Raw genomic sequence first — 27,176 nt, 5'->3', positions numbered from 1 at the left:
AGAGAAATGCTTGAGTAACGATTGAGCTGAGAAATCGTTGTGGAAATTGGGGAATCAGCGGGAGATTGGTCGATCATCAGGCGATAAGTGCTCTCTGGAGCAAATAGTTGCGAAAATTACAAGGGCGAAGTTGTTCGTGGCTTAGAATTTCGCTCGAGGGCATTGCTAATCTAGCTTCCACTAAATACTCACGTACTACGTAGTCTCTAAATAAATAGTAACTAGCTCAGTAGTTTTACTAAAATTCATATCTTGAGCCAAAAAACGTATTTACCGAATACCATCTTTATAAATTGTTAATGGAGCTGCGAATACTTGCACCTTTTCACTTGTAATTAATAACATTGATAATCAAACCCAACAACATATTATTGAACTTCATGCAGCTCGCATTCTTCGCCCGTGTAATTAATCTTTCAAGATTATATCACCTACACTTACCAGAGGTTTCCCTTATCAGCAAAGCAAAGTCAACTGCGATTCCCATTTTGCAATGGAATGTTTTGTGTCCTCTTGCGGAACGAAGAGTGTCTTGCGGCTGGAAAAAAAATTATTTACTGATAAATACTTCCATAAAAAAACTTAAAGACTATTTGTTAAGTACATGAGTCACACTGAAATGCTTGTTAAATATAAACTTCAACTTCAAAATGAAAATATGAGCCCAATTTATGCTAGTCTTTCACTAAAAACGCAGGTACTAAACTACCTTACATTTTGTAAACAAATTTTCAAATTTCGCCACCGCGTGTAACATTACAGCTGCTGCTTGTGCAGCCCTGGCGCCTAACAGCGGCTGTTAAAAATGGCCAAAACTAACAGCGCGCTAACAGCGGCTGGTGGCACGCCGAAGCACTGTTAACGGGTCCGTGCTTCGGATTTTCTGGAGTCAGTTGAACATTTGAACTCGCGACGCGCAGTCTTGTGAGCGGCAAAAAGCGACCGACAAGCCCAGAAAAAGAAAAGCGACTCGAAGACGAATGTATAGAGTAGTAAACAGAAGTGACCAAGTGCAACCCAGTGCGCCACTGCCAACAAAATACGTAAATTCGTAGTTTTAGAGTCTCGCATTTTTTCACCTTTGTGGGGGCTTCAGGAGTGTGCCGAAAGAAATGTGCAAAGTATCGTTGAATTAACATGCTAATAAATTGAAATCGCGACAGAGTGATGCCCGAATAGTGCCTGCAAATACGTTATAAAAGTGCCTTAATGTGTGATCTTTTTACAATCTGCAAGAAATAATCGTAAAAGTGCGAATCAGCTTCGTATATATATATATATTTCATATAAATATATATATATACTCCTTTCCTAAGTGCCACATATATCTGCTATCAGCCTAGAAGTTACCGCTTTATAGCCGTCACATCAGCGTAAATCAGAGGATTTCATCGCCAAATAGTTTTGAGGTAATTTCTGGTTTCACATTTTATTAGCTATGCGGCCCGAAGTCTGAAGTTCATTATCATTTATGGCCAATAATTGTCGAGTGTTTTTTCGTTGTCCAGTTGTCTGGTGTGCTGTAGTGTAGTGTAGTGCAGTGTAGTGTTTGAATTCGACCCTGACCTCAGTGTTCATTAAAAATCAATTGTTTTCCACTCGCATTCGCATTGGCAATTTGCATACTTATTACACATGGTCAGAGACAAAAGTCATGAAAGATACAAGACAAACCACGGAAGCGTCCTTCGAGTCAGCCTACGCTTTTTCGACTTGTTAGAATCGCAGAGAGAGGTCTTTGTATTATTTTTTAACCATTTCAATGACAAAGTGGTGGCAAGTGTGGGTTGTGCACTACGTGCTATGCCCCTTCTAAATCGAATTGTCAGCGGTTCTGGGTCCACTAATCAGTTCCCCAGCTCCATTTGCAATGTAATTTATAATCATTTTCGTAACGCATACGCACTGTGGAGCATGTGGTGCTCTGTCCGTGGGAGGCAGCTAAAAAGTACTACTATAAGTACAGAAACAAAAAAAAAAGCTGCTGTAAAGTGCTCGGCGTGACCCACTTAGGTCCAACCACATAAACTTATTTGAATCAATCAGCTACAGCGCACATTTGCCGCTGATTTGGAGTCGTAAACTGGCGGGCATCTGGTTGACCTGTGGCAACTCGATTCGCAGTTGCAACTGCTAGCTTGCAGCTGCCTCTGCATGTTAATTGCTATTTAATTTGTGTGCTGCGTTCTGCGTACCGCCTCAAAACTCAATGGAAGTTGCGTCGAGTTGGCATTTTATGTATTTTGTAGCCGGGCACGTTCTGTAATTTAAATCGCCTTTTGTGCGCAGACGCAGCAGCAGCAGTCCTCATCTAAAGAGTGGCCCAGCCGAAGAGCAAGTACTTTATAGGGTTTTGTTTGGATTGCTTTGGCTTGGTTTTATTTCGATTTTCCCCCTTTACCGATCCGAAAGCGGAAATTGTGTATTAAGTGTTCTCGAGCAAAGGGAGCGTTGGGGTAAAGCCGTTCAGTCTGCTAAACAGATTCCAGCGCAAACTCGAAATCTGCAGAGAACAAAAACCATATAAAGGGTATCTTTCTACATTTTTAAGCACCAATTGTTTGTGCGTGGAACATATATTTTTAATAAGGTCTTAATAAGCAAAGGACTAGTAGTTAAATCCAACAAGGAATTTGCTATATACAACTCCATTTCAAAAAGGAGTAATTTTCTATGGCTTTGTTGAAAACTGGGATATATAGGGATTTATTCCAGCTTCCCGATCTTCAGTGGTACAGAACATTTCTTGCCGTGTAATTGAGAATCTCCGCAAACACGGCATATCACTTAGCCAAACAGCAATTACGATTAGGAGTGCAGCGCCAAGAGTGAAAAGTCTGGGGAAAAAGAGGAAAAAAGTGCCCATGAAGTGAGTGTCTGTGCTTCCGAGTTCCATTTGAAACGGTCCATCAATCCAGCGGCCAGATCTGTGCAATAATTTGCAGAAAAGTGCTTTGAACTGTGTTGAACACAACATGATCGGCATTTGTTAGCGATAATGAATTGAACATTTCTGAAAACATGTTTGTACATAATTTGTATGCAGGCTCTGGGGGCCGCCACTCATGGACCCAACTTTGGAGTCCATACTCCGTAGTCTGTTGTCCGTAGTCCGAGGACCATGGCGTCTGCCATGTGTCTGGGTGTCTAAGTGTCTGAATGCCTGGATATATCTAGTATTTGTGTTGGTCTAACTAAGAGCATCTGACCAAGGCACATATGCGGTTTGTTTTTGTGTTTTTGCCCGCCCAGGGAAAGACAAACGCAGAGTTAGACGCGGGGGAAAATGTGCAAAGTGTAAAGTGCATATTTATGGCTTGCATAAAATAACTTGTAAAATTCACTCACTCCGTCTGTTTGGCTCTGTGGATTTTGCAGTGTGTTCATATGAGTGCATTCGCCATTCGAACACGTGTTGTTTGAACCGACTGTCTATATATATATATATGTATATAGGCACACGATCGCCGAGGAAGTCGCTGTTCAGGATATGGATGATATGTGACTGGACTCGCCAATGAGCAAACATTCGAAATCAAATAGCCGCTATGGGTATATTATGCTGCAAAATGTGCACATTACTTTGACAGAAATATGTGGCATGACGTTAAGATAACGTTTGACGGGTCAATGAGCTTAGCTCCGCGGGACTTGAAGAACCGTCACATTATATAGATATGTTTATTGCAGGTAACCCGAACGTATTAAAAAATTAGCCAGAACAAATGAACAATCAACATCAAAAGCTGCAAATTACTAACCATCTGGGTGGCTTTAAATGAAATACGTTTTCACTACTGATACCACATTTTATAGAAATTTCTCGGTATGTCCGGCAACACATGTACTCCCCTGAAAAAAATTCAAACAATCTGCAGTGTAATGTTAACAATTATTCAGCCGGACAACTCCGTAGCTACACATTTGCCACTTCATTATAAAATACTTAGTCATAAATGCTGTCGCCCCGAACAATACAAACACAAATGCCTCGTCCCTCTGAATTCCGCCTTTGGCAATCCAGCAGATTGAGTTACAAGACGCGTGTGCACTATGCGATCCACAGGTCTTTAGAGATGGTGCGCGGTGCATCTGCTTCACACAGAAAAAATACAGAAAAACACCCTATTTAACTGCCAAAAACTAGAAACTACTCTAAAGCCTCCCATTATGAAATTAATCAATTAAATTATTTTGAATACTCACAAGCAATTCTTCAACAATTATATACTTGTAATATATTTACTTTGTAGTATTTAAAAAATTCTGGAGTCCGGTGTCGCAAAAGTATCATCTGCACATCTCCAGACTTTTGTATCTGAGCGCAGCTGGCAATAGATACGAATGCATCCAGAAGATAGCCTTGAATAATTCAAGCGCGTGTGACTCGCTTAGTAATTAACCCAGCACAAAAGCCGCAGGCCAGCGATGAGTCGCGGTTTGGCTTGGCTTGGTTTTGCTTGGGATTGGGATAGGGATTGCGATTGCGATTGGGATGGGAGCCATATATAGGGGTGGGGAATGGAGGAGGAGCAGTATGGGGCAGGCACGTCAAGTGGCAGACACCGAATCCGAATCCGCGGCGCTCACAGAAACACTCATGCATATATGGATACTTTTGTTCCTTTATGTTTTTGTGTATCGCTGTCTTTTCTGTCTGCCGTTTGCTTATTTGTTTGCCTTCAGCTTTGTCTTTGTGTCATCATCGCCATCGTGATTATCCTCATTATGAGCATGTCTCTATTGCTCGGTGTGTGTGTGAGTGTGTGTGCGTGGAGGTGAACGCTTCCTGCAATGCCAACAGGTAGACCAAGACAAAGGCGTCCCAGCCATCCATCCATCCATCCAGTGCCCGATCCCCATTTCAGACCCATTCCCACCCCGATACCCACTCCCATTCCCAATCCTCTGGCCAGACGTGAACGTGGTCGGTGGGAATCGGCTGCTTCAAATGCCAGAAACGCTCCGGGCAAAGCAAATAGTTACCTATAAATTGTTCAGCGAACAAACGAAGCCGTCAAATCATCCCATGAATGACTGACAAGCCCTAGCGACAATTGCGCCCAGTTGGCCACAAAGTGCTCCAACTGCAACGGCCAAAAACAGCCAAAGAGCCACGACCACGACAACGACACGCTCTAATAAATGGTTCAATAATAAATTACCTCCCGGTTCAGGTTCACCTCCAGGATTTGTTTCGGCATCACGTTATTTGGGCATTTGTCAAGTTCAAGCGTAACTCTTTGTTTACACTAGTCAACTTGGCACAAGTCAACAGTTGCCAATCCTTCATATACATCAACTAAAGACAGATATCTTAAAATTATCAAAGTGTACTTCATTGCTAATTCTTTTAAATTAAATTAGAAAGTCGCATAAGCACAGGTCAGTGATGGGTGGTTGCCTTTTTGCCACTTAATAGGGCTATTAAAGATAGCTGACCGAACCTAAAAAGCTGCAAAATTGCGTCCACTTCTTGCCGACATGCCACATATGGATACACATTGCCGCTGCGGCAAGACTCTGAAGTTTATGGTTTTTTGGTTTATAGCTACCTTGTTCCGTGCAGGAGCTATGATAATCCCGTCGTTGGTTACATAGTGTTAGCGACACCTTGCCCGAGGGCCACCGTTGTGAGTAGGATGTCAGATCGCGCCACCTTCGTGATTTGTGGCTTTAGGGCACATGTGCAACAACGGCAACAGCAGCGGCAACTGCAGCGGCAACTGCAGCAAGCAGCAACAGCAAATGGCAGCAACTTCAACTCGGTGGTCCCCCAAACTCCTGGTCAAATGTCCGTTTGTCCATTTGTCCATCGTCTGGCTTTTGGCCGCCGGATTAGCATTGAAATTGACTTCGTGCTGTGCTCATTAAAATTTTACGTGCATAAAGTTTATTTCGATTTGTTGCGCCGTGTTGCTTTGTCGCTGCAGTTGTCCTTAGTTCGCTGAGTTTTTCAACTGCTTCCAGGGAATTACATTTCGTGGTCGCAACATAGAATATTTCCCAGAATTTTCTCCCAAAAAACAAAAAAAAAATCTGAGAAACAAATATTTCTGCTACCCGTTTTGTACTTCCTTATTGGCCAATACGATTTCTGTTCCAGAGCAGTACGAGTATATCGAGACCCTTTGAATATTGGGAAGCGATGGTTGAGATTCTATCGGGCCTAAAGCTTATTGGTGTTTTAATGCGTTCTCTGCCCGTCTGGGTTGCATTAACAAGTTTACGGCCGTTTTGGAATTGATGTGGCTAACAACTTTTTCAATTACCCAGTCCAAGTCCAAGTCCATGACCAAGACCAACTACCCATCCAAGCTGGAAAAGCAGTTGAGCAAACACAGACAACAGAGCTCGCTCAGATCAGATCGTCATCATTGTTGTGGAGCCTTAACTTCTTTCCCGGTCGTTTTGGTTATTATGCCATAAAAACTCGTTTTCAGCTGATTTGGCCGAAGTTCATGATCAGCTGTGAACTGAAAGTGGTTGATTGGAGCAGTGAGCAACCTCTTCGGTCCAGAAGAACCTCTGAGCTCGTACCGGTTTTTGCAGTTACTTGTTACTCGTGAACCCCCTCCCCAACCAACCGCCAATTGGACTCGTAATTGAGAGAGTCTTGTGCTGATGTAACAGCAACTTGCAACGGCCAACGAGCAACGAGCAACGAACAACTTGCAACCGTACTGTGCCTCAGCTTCTTGCTTCTTTGAAGTTGCCACGAAATCGAAACGGTCTTTGTTTGTTATCTCAAGCCCTCCGAGCCATAACCCATAACTGTGACAGCAGATCCGATCTGATTCGATCCCATTCCCATTCTCAAACTGATTCCCATTTCAACACCCCATCGTGGGCCAATGTAAGCAGCCACTTCCTGCATCCACAGACGAAATAAATTCGCTGCACCGATCGTTGCACCGAAATGCAAACAAACACAGCGAATTTGCAGATGCACTCAGTGGGGCAGTGTGGGGCTTCCAAGAACACTGCTGCCGTGGCATTCCGACCGTGCAGCTACCATGACAGCCTAGACCTGATCTATTTTCGTCTCACTCCCGGTGCCAGCTCCCATCTGCATTGCGAAAATGTGCCCCACACAAGCGGTGCACATATGAAGCACTTCAAGAAATAAAGATCTTTCATAACTACAGCATGGTACTAAGCATTTTAATAGCATACAATGTGAAGTCCAATACAAATTTGAGTTAGCAATTTGTCGCCTACCTATCATATGGTACAAATAATATGGTAGCCTTCAACTGAATATATCACTAAATAAGTTAGAAATCTTTTTTCTCCGTGATATTATATCTATACAAGTAAATAGCGGTTCTACTCCGCCCCCGCCTCGCATAAACACACACTATGGGGGAGCAGAAACAATTTGTAGGTGTGGCCGGAGTGATCCGAATCAAATGTGGCATCTACAGGGACGTGGTCATGGATGTGTTCATGGATGTGTGGGGCATTGTGGATCCAACTGCAAATGTTGGTGGTGCCAATGACGTTCCGTTGATGGCCATTCCGCGCCAGATCAAGCGGAAATGTGACGTTGACGGCAATAAATACAAAGTGAATCGCTCTGTTGCTGCAAGAGTTCAAAGCTTGCTGAAAAATTTCTGGAAAAAAATTAGAGTTTGGAGGGAGTGCAAAATAACACGCCTATTATTAGACAATCAAGAATATTGGGCATGGAAATTTATGCACAGGAAACATGTGGAGTAGGAAATCAATTGGAGCAGCCAAATAGGAAATGGCGAAAATAGCCAGCTATTCTATTCAAAAAAAGATCAATGAATTTAATGGTTTCGTTTTTGGAGCAGCAAATCGATAAACTAAAAAGTAAACAAACATGTACTGCTTTTCAGGTTTTTATATTAAGACAACATATTTATGCCTAAACATCTGAAAGTATCCATATATTAAGATTCAATTTATTGAATCATATATACACAAGCTGGCAACTTTATTGCCATATTTATAGCTCCATTTATCTGCAATTTTTCACAGCCAACGTATAAGTAATTCGAAAAATCAATTGGTATTAAGTACGCAAATAACCTTTTAAGCCAGCCAGTCATTTATGGCACATTTGTTTATTCCCGCGAAGAAAGTTTATTTTTCGACACTGATAACTCAAAATTTTTGGGGGGCTTACATAATTATTGGCAACGTTCCTTTCGACAGAGAAGTAGGTAATTTAATTTTCAAGCAATTTTTCGCTCACTGATGAAATTCCGCCTCTTTGGTCAACCCACCAGCGGCAAATTAAAAAATAAATAACAAACGGCCAAAAATCAATTGTTAGCCATCAAACAACAAATGGCCAAAAGTAACGGAATCACCGGTTAAAATCAGACATTGGACATCCACCCAAAATAGAAATGGTTAAATACAAAATATACAAAAAGGCCGAGGCCGTCGCTTACACATCATAATTATCGATTGCTGGCGGCGCTTTTGACCAGGTGTGGCCCTTTTTGGCCAACAAATTAAGTTTGGCTCGGGCTGAGAAATTAAAAACTATAAACACTCGCATATGTGAAGCCAAAAATTGGCAATAAACGAAATTCGAGCCCCAGCAGCGCCCATTTCTTGCCTACAATTTGTTGAGAAAACAAGCCAAGTGCATGTGAATGTGTCGATATATTTAATTTTATGTTATTTTTGTGCAACACCCTGTGCTCCTTTGCATGCGTAATGTTGTCGGCACCGATGGTGGTCCCATGATTCTTTCGATATCCAAAAGCGAAGTCCAAAAGCCAAATCCGTGTACGACTGCACCCGCATTGAATAATTGCCATAGGCTGGGCGCCACACGCCGGGACATGGCCATTCATACTCGGTTTCCTTGGCCACACACCATTCACACATATACATATATGCATATATATTCGGATACAGATATGTTTATATCTGCATATATGCTAATGCCGGGCCATGTCGGCTTGATTACTCATAAATACGGCCCGTCGATCCGCTGAGTTTGCCGCCTGTTGATGGGTTTTGTTTCATTCCGTTTCGTTTTTGCTGCTGCCGGTCGGTAATTTAGTTTTCAACATCAAAGGCGTGGGAATGTGCAAAAAAATACAACAAAATATATATAAAAAAAGAAAAATTAACAACAAACCATGATGGAATGATATATGCTCTGATCCGGGCAAGGATTCAGACAAATCCTCGACAAAATCTACCCGCAGATTTATGGCATTCAGGCCACTCGAAAGCCAAAAGCCGCCAATGGAACGGAAATTTGTCGCCCCTCAACAAATTGAAAACGACCCAAGAACACGACTGAAGAACAAAAAAGATACTTTTGTATCTTCGCTTCGGTTTTTTGTCCCTACAATTCTGGGAAGAGAAACCAAACCACTAAATTTATGGAATATTTTTAGGGAAGTAGTTTTGTTCTAGCTCAGATATGGTCCATTAAACAGTTGTTGGCCTTCAAGACTTTACGAGTTCTTTAAGAAGTTGTGAAACTTATTTTAATATACAACGCAAATTAACAAAAAATATTTTGGTTACAAAAAAAAAAACAGTTTTAAGGTGAGATTTATTGAAGTAATTTTTGTTGTCTTAAAAATATTAAGTTGACTTACTCGACCACTTGCTGTCCTTCAAAGTAATTCTTATCGTAACCATTCAACTGAATTGCCTTTTGGACATTAACTCGAATATTGTTTGATGGAGGGTTGGTGTAACGTTCAGTGTAGGCGACACCATCGAAAACAAACGACAACTAAAACTAACAAACAACATAGCAACATCGACGACAATGACAAGCGGCGTCCGAGCGACGCGCGCATTTGGGTCAATGACGACGAAACTGAAACGCTTCCAATGATTTAGAACCCCTCGGATTGGTTTGGATCCGATCGGAACAGATCGGATCTGAGATGGAGATGGGGAAGGCACCGGCATCGTCACCGTCACCGTCACCGCCAATGGAACATGGTACTTGGCATGGAGCTGGGGGTCTGGGAGCAATCATGCAGAAAATGTTACGAAAATCATTATTTTAGCATGTGGCGACAGGGGCTTATACAACGATACCTCCCTGAAACACACTGAAACAAAAAGAAGGATGTTCCAAAATGAAGTGCAGCTGCAAAAAACTTAACTAAGGGTTTTAAAATAAAGTTCTATAGAACATGATGTACCAGAAACATTTGCAATGAAATTGGAGGAACTTGAGTTGCAAGGATTTACTTATTGAATATATGTTTGTTTCAGTGCAGGTCCGACATATCAGACAGAGGGGGACAGCAAGTGGTGTGAGGGAGATGGCTTTCGAGCAGAGGAAGTGGTTGCGTTGTTGTCGTTGTGTGGCTCGGTTGATCGGCGATGATCATTTTGTTCAATCGATTGTAAACGATGCGTTGCGATCGTTGCTGCGGCTTTGATCAAATGACAAAATTGATCATTTTCTGTTTGAATGGATTTCGATCGGGGACCGACTTCAGGCCCCTGGAACCCCCAAAAAAGCACGTAGCCCCCTCTCGAGCGACAACAATTGATTTATGTACGCGTCTCTCTCTTTTTTCCCCGCCTTTTCTGTCTCTTTCGCTCCTAACTGGGTGGCATGTGCAATAACAGAAAAAAGAAACAACAGCCATCGCTTTGTTACCAATAAAATATCCAAGTTTTTGTGTTGAGTCAAAAGGCGCTATAAATCAAGGCAGTGCGCACCTTTTCCCCCGTCTGATTTTCCAAAAAAGCGAAACGAAAACAAGACAAAAATCAAATGTTGAAAAAAGCTGAGCGACTGGCAAATTAGCAACAATGTGAAGAAACATTTTCGCATTGTAACAATTAATAGCTGACCAAAAGGATCGGACTTTTAACTCGGGTCTCTAGTAGCTCTCTCTCTATGGCTTTTGGTTTTTGGTTTTAAGTTTTTCTAGCTTTTTGCAGTCGCGGGTCTCAAATTCGATTTCACATTCCCGTAGGGGTGAAATCTGCGTTGGGCTTTCTGCATTTCAGCATTTTCAGTTTGGCACAAACGCTGAGGGTAATAACCAAAAATTAGCAAAAATTGCCAAAAGTTTGACTTGCATGATTTATCTATAATTTTCCATCGCCATCGCCAGGCGGTGCCTGTTTTTGGTTTTTTTTTCGTGGGCTTTTCGGGAATACACACAAAAAAATATTATCATATTAATATTAAGAATCCTGCTAGTCTTATTTCAACTTTGTAACCCTTAAACTTTTAATTGGGCGGCACTTATATATCTTAAGCTAGGTATTTTAGGTAGCCAATTGGTCTAAACTCTAGCTAATTTTCCGTTTTATAAGGATACTATTCATATCTCGTAGGCCTGTGGTTAACTAATAGTTATTGATATCTGTACTGCTATTTTTCCTGTGCACCTTTGGTACTGGGGCGGCCAAAAGTTGCCACACTCGCCATCTCCGATATGGCCAACTGGCGGACAAACATGGGGGAGACCTCGAACATTCAGGCCTCCGAATATCCAAATATCCCAGCTCTGATGTCTGACGTCGGACAGTCTGGGCCATTTTTAATGCGCTTTCCAGGCATTCAGCCTCTACTTTTTGTTTTTTTTCCTGTTTTTTTTTTTTTTTTTGGTATTTGGTCTTAGTTTTGGCCTGCTGTGGCTTTGGTTTCTTTATCGTTTTCGGTTTCCTTTCCGCAGCTTAACACTTGCGGGTGTTGTGGCCTGCACAATTTCTGCCCGAACATGTAATCGTAGTAATAATAAAAATTTGCAAATGATTTCGTTACCCAATCTGCAATCAGGCACTTACACCGCTTATCGTCTCTTGCAGTCCTGGTTATGGCATCCCGGCTGGCCTTTGGCAACATCCAATGGAGCACTGGTCTTGCAGCTGAGCGACGCTGAGATCGCGCACGCACTTCGTCCGGCGGAGCTGTATCTCTGCATCAAATTGGGTAAGTGGGTCGACCGGGATCGGAGTGGTCTGGCCCTTCTTATACCTATGATTACGGCAGGCACACGAGCCCGCAACCCCCAATCAAAATAATCGATCACTTACGGCCGTCTAGGGCTCGCTGTTGCAATTTAAATGGTCTAGAATGGAAGCATGAGCAGCAGAATAGTAAGCGGGCTTTCTAGGTATTTATTTAATGCAGGTTATGACTTCTTCGAACGCCAATTAAGTCAGACAGGTTTAATAATTAGGCTCAATGTGTTTGCTTACTATTGACAAAGTTTGGTAACTTGCTTACAAATGAACGATGTAGATTTGTTGGTGCTTTAGGCAACTCTTCAATAAACTGTTTTAAATTTATATAAAGTAAACAAAGGGCCTACCAAACGCCTAATAAACTGGCAAGGAAATACGCGTATAAATATTTTAGTGCTATTTTTTTATTACAGCATTTCGCTACCATATATGTTAGTTTATGACTAATAACTTTTTTACGACTTGACCCCTACAATAATAGGTAATTTCATCACAGGTGACCTCTTACAGATTTTATTAAATCATTTGCAATAAATTTGATTAAATATGATTTAACTAATTTGGGAAAATTTAAGTAGTAGTTACACTCGTTACTCGTAGAGTTAAAAGGGTATATTATAGTAGATTCGTTGAAGAGTATATCATTATTGATTAAAAAATTTGTAAGTTTTTTATTATTTGATCATTTTTACCCCAATTTTTACCGATATTCCAGAAAATGTGGAAATTTCTCATTTGCACTTCCACTTGCTGAGTAACGGGTATCTGATAGTCGGGGAACTCGACTATAGCATTTTATCTTGTTTTGTAATTGGTATTAAATAAGAAGTGAGCTAAAGCAACTGAATGAATATTATCTTAGATGAATTAAAAGCTTTACATAAGTCCGTACTTCCGTCAATAACTGGTATTTCACCATCTTCCCCTTACAGAATCTTCAGCAGAAGGAGACGCGGACTGCAAACCGCGGCTCTATGCTGTTTGGCGCTCGTCCCGCAAGGAGGAGAGCGTCCAGAGCCACTGCATCGACCACGAGAATCCCGGCGAGTTGCCCCTGAGCGTGCTCCAGCTGGAAATGTCCACGGCAGCGGCGGCACTGATGGCATCCGATGGCGGGGAACTGCCGCAACTGCTGCAGAATCTGCTGGTGAGCGTGGAGCGCAGCATCGAGCGCGTTTCACTGAACGAGCTGCAGATGCCGATGCCGATGCATCATGACCGCGGGGAGGATTCACTGGATGAGGCCAATAATAATGGATGCAACAATAACCTGTTGGGATCACCAAAGTGCGCGTTGCGACGCAGCGATTTGATTACCAAAAACAAGCTGTTCAACAGCCGTTACATGCTGAGGCGTTTGACCAATCGCCAGGACAGCATGAACTCCACCTCGTCGGGTAATAGTAATGTGAGCGACAGGAGCAGCAGCTCCAGTACCAGCTCAAGTTCCAGTGCCGGCGAGGAGCTCCTGACCAGCCACTCGGAGGCCAAAATGCGGAGCAACAGCGGTGGTAATGAGGCAAGCGGCGCCTCCACCTCGCCGGCACTGCCACTCTTTTGTCTGGGCAACTCGTTTCCGCACATCGATAGCGATGAGGAGGCCAGCGATAGCATCGGACCGGGGAAACACCACAGTCTAGGTAAGCACTAGCACCAGCACCAGTACCACGCAGCGTATACGTAATATCGCATTACGCATGCGCACCGATAGCCGCAGGACACCTAAATTACTCTGATATCGGTCGGTATTTCGTTTCGCTATTAGTGCACTGAAAAATCAGGGGATTTTATTACAGTTGAAAAAAGTATTAGTAGAAAATCTACAGGAAAAGAAAGCGCTGAAGATCGCTGCCCTATTTGCTTATAATTATTTCGCTGCGAGATTCCTTTTTAAGTAGCTGTGATGTGAGTATTTTTTCGAGTGTACCTGCAACAGTTGCAACAGAGCGACCAGTTCGTGGCTTGCTTATCGCAAATGCTGGGCGTGATTTGTCTTATTTGTTTTAGCTCCGCGGCCTGCATCGTATGCAAATCTGTGAGCCCGGACTATTCAATTAAACGCCCCGCAGCCAAAAGTCGGTTAAACCCAAACTGGAGTCAAATTTGCGTTCATTTCGAACGGCGCTTTGAAGTCGATTTGTTTTATTTTTCCTTTTTGGGGGGTGGGGTTTAATGGAGCGCTTTGATAGCGTTTAGTTTTGGCGCTAATTTGATATATTTGCTGTTCATAAATGTTGCCCGACATTTAAATCAATTAATGGCCAAAGATTGCCCAGAGATTATGGAAGTTTGTTGCCCTGAATTCTAGCGAAAGTATCAGAGAGTGAAATTGTGGCCAAAAATGTATTTGACATTTTTGTTTGGATCTCAAAACTCGCATCCGGCTTTTGTTTTCGCGGATTGGCATTTCGTTATCGCCTAAGCCCCGTGATTAATTAAGAGATTACCGAAAACTTAATACCGTGACAACGCAATCCATTAAATGCCAAATCCATTCTCAATTAAGTTGGCAATGTTGGAAAATTGCCACTTCTATATGTACCCATTTATTTTCTGAAAAATCTTAAAAGCCGTTCTTTATTGGCGGCAAAAAATACCCCTTCAAAATGCTCCATTGCGAGGAGGAGCGAGAGGAGGAGGAGGTCCGCCGGCAGCAGCGGTTTTAGCCATTAGCCATTAACATCGACAACCCACGGCATCCGGCGAGACGTGGTTAGCCGCAAAATATCGTTGTCTCTGTGGCAGCCACAACGGTGCAAATGCCTTTTAATTTGTCAAAGCCTAAAATATGAAAATTAAATGAGAAACCAAAGCAATGCCAGTGCAAAGGCACAGTGGTTCCCGGTAGCCAAAATGTCACCGAAAATTATATTATTTAGAGAAGGAACAGTATACGATGAACTCTTTATACTTGCAAAAGATTCAGAGTCACAATCAAGAGTCATAATACTTGATGCAACCCTATTTCGATCTGATTGGCAGTAAGAACTGGGTAGGCACCTTGCCACCAAATCTTACCACTGTTCCCTGGAATGCGTTCAACTGGAGATCTGGGCTGGGTGTGGGTGCAATTTGCAAGCGGTCATAAATCAGCTGGCAAGTGCGGGGGCTATTGTGGTCGGCTATTGAATTACAATGCAGCGGGTTGCGTTCGTATTTTTTTTTTGGCTCTCTGCCATTGGAAAAGCGGCAACAGGTGGCCGGAGTTCACAGCGACGAGTGCAGAATTTCCCGAGACGCTGAAATGTGCCGCATTTATCATTGGGAAATATTTGTCGCATGCGAAAGTGCCCGGGGCAGAGCTGAACAATTTATGACGAACTAGTTTTTGGGGCAACGATGCCGAGCCAAGGCGGCGGCGACTCCGACCACGCCCCCTTCCCAGAGATGGAGAGCTGGTGTGGGCCGTTCGGCAGCTGGAAATTAATCAAATGACATTATTATGCAAACCGCGCAGATCCTGGACCAGTTTTCAAGGTTCCGTCGAGCGTTTAAAATACAATTAACCCATATTTTTAGGCCCCCTAACCAACCTCCACTTTCGTGTGAGTTTTCGCAAGCCTTTTCTGTTAACTAATTTAGCACGGGGAAAAATGTCAACCAAGTTTGTGATCAAACCTTACAACAAATTAGTATTTTGTGATTTAATATTTAAGTTCGATATGCTTTATAAGGAATTTAATGTTGAGGTTTTTTAGAAGGAATTATGCCTACTTTTCCAAGTGAATGATTTTGCATCTACCCATATATTATATTAATCCATAAATCTACATATTTTTTCTCTCTGCAGAGACCTGCGAGACAGAGCTACTGGCGCCCAGCTCGATTGGCGAGCTGCCTGAGAAATTGCTGACCAGCGGCGTCTATTTACCAGGTGAGCATCCATCCGCATGCGGTGCACATGGGTGACAAACTTTCCATTTTCGCCGCTCCCCCAGCCCGATCTCAACTAATTCTAGACTTTCACTGAGCCGAAATCAGCGAAAAATTTGCTTATAAATTGGAATCGCTTTTGTAACGCCCCGCCAGGCAATTTGCCGCTGGCGATTTTCCGGGTGCTTGGCGAAAAGCGATTGCTGGAAGTGCATAAAGTTGGCGCTTTTCAATTAATGTGCTCACGCTTTTTCGCACATTATCGAAGGCGAAGTGGCCACCCAGGGTGCACCAATTGGGACCGCGCACCAGTGCGATTTCCCACATCTCGAGATCTTTTATGGCCCATCGCCTAACTGCGTTCGCATCTCCTTTTCTTTCCAGGCACACGCACCCTCCAAGGCGACCCACTTGTGACTGTGGACGCGGCCTGTGTGGCGTCCGCCGGCCTCAATTGCTACGAGCTGGCCACGCTGCTCCTCTACTACAGCACAATTCCCGAGCGCAGGTGAGTGGGGGATCCTCTGATCTACACTGAGAACAAATTCCACTAATATCGGTCAAGAACTTTGAACGTTTGCCAGTGCAGTTCATAAATAGCATTTAACTTGGCTTTTGCAATCATACCTAGGGATTTATATCGCATCATATTGGTCATGGCACTTTCTTGCAGTGTGCATATCTCAATTTCCATATCTGATTCAGAATTAGAATCAGCCTCATCGGTTTAGTGTCAAAGTAACGCATGGGAATGGGCTCAACGAGCAGCTGTAGGCAATCGCAGAACCAGTACGAGTACTCCATGGTACCGCCCCCCCTGCTCGAATCCAACGGCCAGAATCAGCATCTGCAGCCGAATCAGGCATTTCAATTTGTCTGGCAATAAGTTCATAGACTCGCAGACCCGGCAGACCCGGCAGACCCGTCGGCCCATCCATATTTACGAGCCGATATGCAAATGCGCCAGCCAGTCAGCCAAATGGCGCTGGGAATGAAGCGGAGCTGCATTTAAGCCTTTAAGTCGGGGGACTCTGTTCCCACTCCGCGCTGCGCCTGCACTCCCCCCTTACACTCCACCAAGTGTTTCGTTTCGGCCCGAATGCATGTCAGTCAATTTGCCACTCTGGCTAAAAGGAAACATGCAGCAGCAGCAGAAAAAACAACGGCAACATCGAACAGCACTTGCATTGTGAGCCAAGAACGTTGCCTTAGAAAATAGAACAAAAGTCTGGGCTAAAAGTCGATAAACACTGTCCAGCAGGGTTGGCTATCTGCCCCAGATCTTTGAGTGCAGGGGGTTTTTGTGGAGTAAACAAACAAGGCGGGGAAAATCGGCACTCTCCATACAATAGGGTCAAGAGCGATAAAAGCGATTAAAAGGATAAAAGATAAGGCTGATCGAAAGATAATGGCGTGGTAACAGAGATTTGAATAGGTTTTAAAAATTTGAGATTTTTTAACAACCCAATTTCCTTTTTAAAAGGAAATATTCCTATAATTTCCACTTACTCGAGATAGCAAATATTAAAGAGCTTTTTTTGATAGGAAAGGAGGTTTTTTATTGGAACTTTAAATTCTGAAAAAGAATGTTAGAAGCAAGGCTAGAAGTGTATTTACGAGATCCCGTTTACAAGTTCATCTCAAAGGTCATGGGAAGGGGTCTGGGAAAACCCGATGAAGTGCTTTTCGCCTGCTGCTTAGTGTAAATTAGAATTCCACTCAGGCTGGCTGCCAATGTTGGTGGGGCTGCTTCCAGCGGGCACGTCTTTCGAGGGACTGTGTGCGGCTTCCCTTTGAGGAGAGAGTGAGAGGGAGAGAGTGGGGGTGGCTGGAAAGAGAGGGAACGATAACTGCGGGCATATGAATGATTTTTTTTATTTTCCTCCCAGACAGATTCGTGACACTTTAAAATTTATGATGTGAACTTTTCAGTTTTGCGCAGTAGTTGTTGCTGTTCCAACCTCGCAAAAAGGTTCCAACTGCCACACGATTCGTGGAAATATCAGAAATCTGTGAAATCTAAATCGACAGAGGAGAACACTCGTATCTGGCGGCCACTTAGAGTTGGCAGAGTTGGCAGTGCGATTCCCGTTCTAGTTTTAGCCAGAGACTCTCTTCGAAATCCAGCTGCATGCTGATGTTAATTGCTTCAATGCCAATTGGTAAAAACGCGGCCAAATCGTGTAGAAAAGTCTTTGACAAACATTGGCAGTGGCAGAAATAGCAATAGCAATAGCAATAGCAGCAGCAGCTGAAAACTGGCACATCTGCTGTAGCCGCCTCATCATCATCATCATTATCAGCATCTAAACTCCACAACACTTATCCCATTCCATCCAGTTTTTTTGACCTGACTCATGACGAGTTGGATCTGCCAGACCATTGACATTATTTGCGTTTGTTTGCCGACATGTGTAAGGTATTCATTAGCTGCCTGTCCAATTCCGAATGTCAGCCAGATGGACGGCAAATATTAGATGTTGGCTGACTTGGCTGACTTGGCTGACTCGGCCTCACTTGGCTCTTTCGTCTGCGTTCAGTTTTCACCAGTGCGTCAGTGTCAACATGGCCACTTGGCTTATCCATAGCTTACATCATTTGTCTGGGCCAGAGGTCTGACCTCTACTCCAGCTCCCTGACTCCAAAAAAAAATCGAGAGAGAGAAAAAAAGCAGACCCATCTACGATGCCAATCCACAACTCCCTCCATCGTGTGTGTGTGACAGCTTGCAATTAAATTTGTTTTTATGGACACCGTTTGGCGGGCTGCACTTCTCGGAATCTTCGCCTGCGAAAGGTGCCCAGTTCGCCAGAGTTTTAGTATAAATATGCATGCCCGCGCATAATACGGGTATAAAAAAGGGGAAAAAGAAAAGCTCGGGTTACACACGCTCGACCTAGGATTGTGCTCATATTTTAATGCGTCTTGCCCTACAAAATTGACGGAGAGAGCATGCGCGGCTGTTCCCAAAACCGAAATGCATTTGGATTCAGCGGAGGTTCACAATTATAATGGCGATGGCGCAGGTTGAACGGGGTTACCGCTTTTGCGTTGATCCACAAAATGGGTTCACGATTTTGCCAAATGTATATTGAGTTACTAATGGATCCCTTATGATTTCAGTAACAATTTTGTGGGCGAAGGAAACCATTATATTGGGAAACACAGAAGCGTTAACAGAAACAAGTCAAACAAGCGGAAACTAAGTAATTATCTTGCAAAAATAGTGATTTCAAATATTTGAAAATGTGTGCATTGAACTTAAGCAAAGTTTTAATCTATAAAGAAAGCTTTCTCTACTTGCGGTTAGGGTATTAGCCCACTCGACCTGACTTGCTTACAGAGTTCCGCTGTCGGCTGGCTCATTTGAGCGTGTATATGGGCCGCTTCGGAATTGAAATGCCAGGCGATCTTTATAGCCTGTGCGCACTGTGCGGCATCATTAAGCCGCGGTCTCAGACCCAAAGACTCCGCTGAAACACGCCACATCAGCGGATCTTGGCCCGTGAGCATTGCGTGCAATTTGCAACTGCATCTGGTTGATGCAACCTGGGGGTGGACTTTGCGACTGCACTGCCAATTGAGAGCCATTGAGAATCATGTGAGAAACGAGATTCTGGCCTGGCCTGGCATGCGTTTACAGTTAGCTTATCTTGGCCGGCAAGGAATTTCGAAGCGGCTGTGCAAACTTTGGCTAAAGTGTTAGGACACGGCACTTGGCATCTGTTAATGCAATGCCCACCAGCCGCCATTAGCGGCAATTTTCAATTTTTATTTACGCTGATTAAAAGTGGCTACCAACTTGTCATAGTTACGTGACTTGCCCCCGCTGAGTTACTGAAAGGTAAAGTGCTCCATCTGGCGAGTCCAAGTGCAGAGGCCGCTTATTGCCAATTAAAGTGAACTTGTTTTGGGCGTAGCCAAGTCGGTGTGTTCTGCTCCCCAAACGGACACCACCACCCAATCCGCCCAAGCATTATACGCTTTTTCTGCCCCTGCTCTTGGATCTGTGCGGCCCACATGCGAACCAGTTCACATGGTAGCCTGGGAATCGGCGGCAAACAGAGCGATTAATTTGCGGGCAGAATCAGGCGGGCAATGCTCCTCGAGATTACAATGATTTATTGAAAAATTATAGCCTGCGGCCGCATTCATTTTAACAATTCTAATAAGGTGCCGTGGCGCACTTAGTTGCATTTTGTTTGGTACTCATCCCAGAGGGGGGAGGGCTAATATAGACACCTTGTGAACCACAGACAATTTCCGTTTTAATTTCATGTTTGCTAGAAGTTTGCACAACGGGAAGCGGGTTGCAGTTCTTAAATGTAATGGAAACTCCCACGAAAACAGTTTTAATAGCTCGTGAACAGTTTATGCTCGCACAGCTCTCTACATAAAGTGTTTGCTGTACATATTGCACTTAAATTTTAACCACCTTAGTATACACTGAAGCTATGAAAGTACGAAGAATATAAGGCAAAATTTGTATCTGAAAATCTTGGGTAATACAATGTAGAACTAGTTCCCCGTTCATTGGCATTTGCCCACCTCTGATCGACAGCAGGCGAACACTTTGATGTTATTTATGCGACTTGACCGTGCACCTTCTCGGCCGGTTTGGACCACAATTCATGGCTCGTTTTCCACTGCTCTTACCATTGCAGCTCCTGCCCCTTCACCGCCCCGGCAACACCCGGAACCACAGCTACAATCAATGGCCATAAAAGCACAGATCAGCAGCAGCAGCAGCAGCAGCAGAAACAACAACCCGCCCAACAGAGATTTACCATTTTAATTGCCATCGAGAAGTCTCAACATTTATGCGTAATCGACTTAATTTGCCAAAGTCTCAGACTCTTGGCCAAGCAAATTGGCAATTGTGAAATTTTGGCCGTTTGTCCCGATTCGAGTCTGCTGCAATTGTGCAATGGGCAGCAGCAACAGAAGCAGCAGCAGCAGCAGCAACAGCAGCAGCAGAACAATAATAGTGATCACCCGGTGAGTTTAAAGTTTATACCGCCTGACCTTTCGATTACACAAAAGGATCACAGAGAAAAATAGTTTAATTGCCTCAAACACTATGAAAAATTTATTTAAATACTAAGGTATGCGATTTCATGTAAAGTGTGTTTCTGCTTGTTAAAAAAAAAAACAAATTGACACCTATGGTTTTTTTCAAGTTTATTATGGATTGTCTTAATTAACAATCACTTAAAAAAGCAAAGCAAAAAGTCAGGCAACAGCTTTTGTGTGTATTGAAAAGTTAGAAAATGTTAGATCGAAAAATCGCTCTAGCAAATGAATTTCACATATCTGTTAAAGGATTCCAAACTATTTTTTCTCTGCACTTTTGTCAGGGCGTGAGGCCGAAAGGCCAGGCAACGGGCTAACGCCCCAGCCTGTGCTCTTTTGCTACTCTGATCCCCAGCCAATTAACCCGCCCGACATGACCGACTAGGCTAAAACCCAAAAAAAAAAAAAAAAAACTTAAAAAAAGACAGAACTTGTCCACTAATGACAACGAATCCGCTGTTTTTCTCTGCTCTGACTCTGACCCCAAAACAAACAAACAAACAAACAGGAGCCTTCGTCGCCATCGCCAGTGGATTTGGTTAAATTCATTAGCGTGGACCAAGTCACGACAAGTGTTGCGCCATCGCAGCTGCCCGCTGGATTGCTGCCCTCCGTGCCCGCTCTGTCCACGCTGGCCGGGATTGGCCAGCGTCATCACGATGCCACCAAGTGGCGGGAGTTTTTCGCCCAACTGGAGGCCTTCCAGCGGCAATGCTCGACGGCCGGCGGTCGTTTGGTGAGCGCCCTCAGCGAAATACGCGCCGCCGATCTTCAGGGATTGCCCACGCGCCGCCAACTTTATGGTCAGCATCGCGCCCTCAGTCGTGCGCTGATGGACTCGCAGCTCCACAGTCTGCGCAAGATGGGTGCCGGCCAGTTGGCCAGGCTGCAGGATTTGGCCAGGGCCATCACCTCTGCTCCCGGCTCGCCGCGTATGACGTCACAGCCGCAATCACCTTCATCTTCCACTTCGGGGGCATTCCTGAACGTGGATGCCGCCTGCAAGCTGCGCAAGGTGACGCTCCTCTTCAACGAGGTGGATCGGGCTGCCCAGCGCCTGGAACAGCTGACCGAGCAGCGCAGGGAGCGACTGAGGCAACTAACCAGGCAACGGGCCCTCGAGGATGAGATCAGTGAGGTAAGTCGAAGCAATGGATTGTGCGAGCATATATTTTCAGCCAGGAATAGTACATGTTTAACCATCCGAAAGCATTAAGCTATTCTACTCCCTTGCAATTATTTAATGTAAAATGATATGATATCAGATATGGCTGATAGCTGATTCTAGGCTAATTGCGCTGTTTCGCTTGGTAGCTTGAAGTCGTAGGTTCGCCGAACGGTTTACAATATCCATAAAATTGGTTTCTCCCGGCAACTTTGTGGCGCGCAGCTTTAATGAGCTGTGGCCTGGGATTTGCTATTTGCTGACAGGAAATGCGGCAGGCGCAGCGAAATGCAGCGAATGTGGCTGCAATCGCCAAATGGCGAATGGCGAATGGCGAATGCCGAACGCCGAATGTACATATCTGCAAGATACACTGGCGGCGCACTGACATTGTTAATTGAATATGCATTGCGCTTAATGCGGGCTTTATTAATTTATTACGCACATCCGCTTAGTGTCCACTACTCCAGTCGCATGCGCATTAGTTTCAGGATCGCTCGGCAGATTGGGATTGAGAGATGATGCTGCCAGTCAGCGGCCAAATGGAGTCGTTAGATAAGCGAAGGCATCCAGGTGGCAGAGGACGCCACACGGAGCATCTGCCACTTCCTGGCCTTTTAATTGACTGGCTAATGAGTTTTTGGCCAATTGGGGGAAAGGGATCTGCTGCACACAGTGCACATCGCACTTCGCACATCGCATGCCCTGGGCTACCGTGCGCGCCATGCGCATAATTGCAGTCGCACGCACCCACAAACTCGTCTCTCGTATCTTTCGCTGGGAATCGCGCTTAATCAGCAACTGTGACAGTTGGTGCTACGCCCGTTTTCGGACGAGTCCTTTTGGCCCGGCTAATGCAATTGCGTTGATTTATCGCATTCATTTGTTGCGGGATTAGCTGCAGTTTACATATTCGTCATACTTTTGCGCCAGTATTAAGTTTTGCCATTATTACTATGATTGTTGATGCTGCCCCAAGATGCTGCTTTTGCCTTTGCCACTGCTGCAGTTGCAGTTGCAGTTGCCGGTTAACAAAAGTATGTCAAATTGCAAAAACACGCAGCTGATGCACAGAGAAAAATATCAAATGTACTTATCAGAAAGATGTTTTTAAATTTTGAATTGATATTTAGCAGTAAGTAGAATGAAACACAAAATCGGAAATTAAAATACGTTCTCCCAACTGGCATCCATCCATTTCTTACATCTTAAATCCCAGTATTTAATTACCTTAAAATAATTTGTTGTGATGATCTTTCAACACTTTATTTTTGCTCTGCACAACACGCCGTATAAGGCCCACAGTCGATTGAATTCCCCATAGCCAAAGATGTATAGATAGCTGTGCGGAATCCTCAATTTCATTTAATAATTTGCGGAAATTGGCATTTAAAAATTTACCGAGCCTTGTTAACGTATTCGTATGTGGCGTCTTGCCTGCTTTTCTTGGCCTTTTTCACACGCTCCCGCGCACTCCGCTTCGTTTTGAGTAATGTGCGGCCATTTATCTGAGTTGATTTTTGAGCAAAAATTGAATTTTAATTGCCAACGAAAAGTTAATGAGAAAAGTGAAAGCAAGGTTAAAGAAATTAAGCGCAATCTTTGTTTTGCACTCCCTGTCTTTCATTTGCTGTTTGCTTTTTGTGTGTGATTTTTCAATCGATCTGTCGGCGGTTCGGGGCGCCCATTGATTCGCACTCGCATTCGATTCGATTCGTTGACTTCGCTCATTTCATTCGATTTGAATTCATTCATTTCCATTTCAAAAGTAGTTCACCGATAAGCAGCAGCCGCCCATTCAGCTGTCTTTATGTCCGCTCAAGAGTCAGTCTGTCCGTCCGTATGTCCGTTCACCGGAGTTGTCCCGCTTGTCATATCGCGATCGGCGCAAAAATCATACTAAGAGATACTTACGAGTATTTAACACCAACACGCTTTCAATTAAAAAGGCGTTGACAGCTACCAATTTTGAGCAGCTCGTTGTTAGCTTTTGTTTGGCTCTTGTAGTTTTGAAATACTCTTACTTAATGGTTTAATTGTTAATGGATTTTGTTTTGATTATTACTAAAAGTATTTAATATTTGAAAAGTCAGTAATCTTAATTTCTTGTTGGCTTAAAGCCACTTTCTTGCGAGGAAAAAATTAAAAATTAAAGTGCAGGTAATTGCATACTTCTAGTTAGATCGCTCGCTGGGTAGAAAGTATATCTGAGATCTGTGGATAGTGTATTCACCGCTGGCCGTGTCAATCGATCTCGCATTCATCTTGTTTCTTTTTAATTAAATATATATAATCTGATGCCAAAACAAGCCGAACGAACACATAAAACTGGACCACAAAAAGCGTCTCCAGCCGGCCGGCAAACTAATGTTGCTGTCGTCCATTAGGCGCGAGCATTCAAACAAGGTGCGAAAAAAGATGCCGCCGTGCTTGATGTGGCTGCTGCTGCTGCTGCTGCTGCAGTTGCAACAGTTGCAACAGTGGCTGCTGCTGCGGTGTCTCCATTTTGCTGGCCATGAGGATGACGACGACACCGACGACGACATTATGATGCGATATGCGATATTGTATCTAAATTGTTGATCGGCTGCATTAGCTGGGAGCTGGGAGCTTGGAGCTTGGAGCTTGGAGCGCGGGTTCCCCGTAGATGAAGGTGGATTGCTCCACAAATATGGCCGTGTTGGGTGTTGGCTTCGCTGGCCGGAGAAAGGGGTAAATGCAGCTGTGGCGACAGATAAATAAACATTGCTGACGGTGAAATTTGATTTGCTTAGCGCGCTTTCTTTGAGACGATTGCTCTTTTTCCTTTACTTTATTTGATTTTGTGTTTTATTTTTTGCACAAATTAATTTGCGCAATGTCGGCTTCTTTGTGCAATGAAAACTATGTTTAATTGTTTCGCGCCTTCAATTGCAATTGCCATAAGGAGCACTTTGGTTTTGGATTAGGCCGCAGCTTCTGCGGAGGCACACAGCATCCGAAGATCCAAAGATCCGAACATTTGTGTCACGGAAGCCAGCTTATTTATGGCCCCTGACACTTGACCGCCTGTCTTTTGGGCCAGGAATGCGGTGGCAGTAGACCCCAGCTCCTTTCACCCGGTTTTTGCTTGTTGCCAAGCAGCTTGCATAACCACACTGCCAGCTGCCAGCTTTCGGCCAAGAACTGGCTGCATAGAATTCGGTCAGGCGAGAGAGCCATGAAAAATGAAGGCTTATTTACTGTCGACATGCCGAGGCGAACCCCCTTGATAGCCGGCAACCTCGAGCCACGGGACCCCATCCACAGGGGCATTAATAATAACTGCATGTATTAGCCCTCGCGGGCATAATAAGTTTTTCCGCCCAATAGTGATGGACCACAGTTCTTTTCATAATTAACCCAAGTTATTCCGAATTTCTCCACATTTCCACACACAGGTATCTATTTTATGTATGTAGTGTGTTGGATTTCAGAGCCCATTGCATAAATATATCATTAATTTTCCGCAACGGGTGGAAAACTAGTTGGCATACAGGAAAATAAGATTACCCTTAATTGCAATTAGTCGGCGGAAAATTAGTTTTTGATTTCGGGTTTTACACATTTTCCACTCGGCGCACTTATCTGTCGTTCAATTGCTTAGCCAGCTGTCGATTAGCCGTTGACATTTGGATAACTCCCAACCAGAAACCGAGAATTGAAAACTAAGCTTATAGGCACTTTGCCAGACTGACAAATCTTAAGTGGAGCAAAGGCAAAAAAAGGAAAAAAACGAGACAAACAAGAAGCTTAAAAGGATTTAAAGTGGAGATCAAACAGTCATTCGAATTAAGGCAACTCTATATAAGATACATTGAAGCTAGAGTGTGCTGATTAGCATTAGAATTTTACATTTAGATAGTTTTTGTAACAATTATGCCAATGATTGCATCCGTGCCACTTAAGGGGTATTCCTTTGATGTTGCAACCTCCTCGTGCGTGATGTTGTGCGGCACCCGTGTCCGCTGTCATCTCTACTCGAAAGCTACCAAGATACGAGTGCTCGTACGAAATGAACACATGCTTGCCGCAAGTGCCGCCAATTCCAACCGGTTGAGATTGTTGCATGCAAATGTACCACGCAAACAAACAATGCAGATGTGATCCTCCTGCTCCTGCACAAATAAGTACGTGTGTGTATGTGAAGTGGTGCCTCCTTCTTGGCCGCATGATGCCATGTTGGCTGTGTCATCAAAACGGACGTTAATCATACGCTTAGCAAGGCAGCCATCGCCGATGGCCATCGTCGCTTTGGCCAGAATGTCCAGGTTATTGAATTAACACGGGCTCGGGGTCCTGCTCTTGGACTCTGGGTCTCAAAACCTGCCAGACATAAGTATATGTATGCATATACTGCAGATACTGTCGGGCAGACAAAGTGTAATTGTTGTCATGTCAAAACGTAACTGTCACATTGGGTCTGACATGTTTTTTAACACTAATTTTACACGCATTTTTAGAAATCGTCAACTTCATCAGCAGCTGTCATCATTTTTTGAGCGTCGTCACGTCCGCTCCCCAATGCAATTGAAATGGAATTGGAAGTTGGGAGTTGGACTTGAAGTTGAACAGTGTCGCCGTCGCCTGATCGCCGATAAGCTGCCACGCCCCTAGCCCCAGAGCCGCCCCTCATTTTCCAAGATATGTACGTACACATGTACGATACGATATACGTGTATGTACGACTATGACTATGAACGATTGCACTTGCTGTGCCAAAGCAGGCGGTAAAGCGGCTTTTCCAGCAGCAACACCAAGGTGCACCATTCGGTTGCATGCAATATTGTCACCACATTAACGTCTTGGCCTTTTGTGGCCAGTATTTATGACTTTGTGCGTGTCTCACTATCTGGAGACCTGGGCCATGGGATTTGGACGGTAGATTGCCGCTGGGTTGGCTCAGTTGGCTCAGTTGGCTGGTTTGGAAAGTGAAAAATAAGTAAAATTGTAATCGCCTTTTGCCGTAAAAATAGCCAAACGAAATTGCTTTATTACTTTCGGGAATGTATGCAGCCAAGCGTGCCCAGAGTTTACCATACTTTACGACCATAAACCCCTCACTGGCCCAGTGGGATGCCGAATGTAGGTATGTGGG

The 27,176-nt window shown here is 44.0% G+C and overlaps 1 protein-coding gene across 5 annotated transcripts in view; it reads left to right on the top strand.

Moving 5' to 3' along the window:
* The window catches only part of LOC6544050, a 45,547-nt gene that overhangs the window by 10,646 nt on the left and 7,725 nt on the right, over positions 1-27,176 (top strand). For 4 of the 5 annotated variants that reach the window (XM_026978138.1, XM_026978136.1, XM_026978137.1 and 1 more), the window contains exons 4-9: positions 11,791-11,914; positions 12,882-13,589; positions 15,740-15,823; positions 16,207-16,330; positions 20,487-20,820; positions 21,404-22,033. In XM_026978138.1, the coding sequence (XP_026833939.1) occupies positions 11,791-11,914; positions 12,882-13,589; positions 15,740-15,823; positions 16,207-16,330; positions 20,487-20,820; positions 21,404-22,033 (2,004 nt within the window). Of the gene's footprint in view, positions 1-888; positions 1,410-11,790; positions 11,915-12,881; positions 13,590-15,739; positions 15,824-16,206; positions 16,331-20,486; positions 20,821-21,403; positions 22,034-27,176 lie in introns of those variants that run through there. The other variant, XM_015157956.2, reaches the window with a different exon arrangement.

This window comes from Drosophila erecta, unplaced genomic scaffold (genome assembly GCF_003286155.1).
Source record: "Drosophila erecta strain 14021-0224.00,06,07 unplaced genomic scaffold, DereRS2 tig00000021-arrow-pilon, whole genome shotgun sequence".
NCBI lineage: Eukaryota > Metazoa > Arthropoda > Insecta > Diptera > Drosophilidae > Drosophila > Drosophila erecta.
Note: the sequence above shows the minus strand (reverse complement) of the source record. Positions and strands in the feature narration are given on the sequence as shown.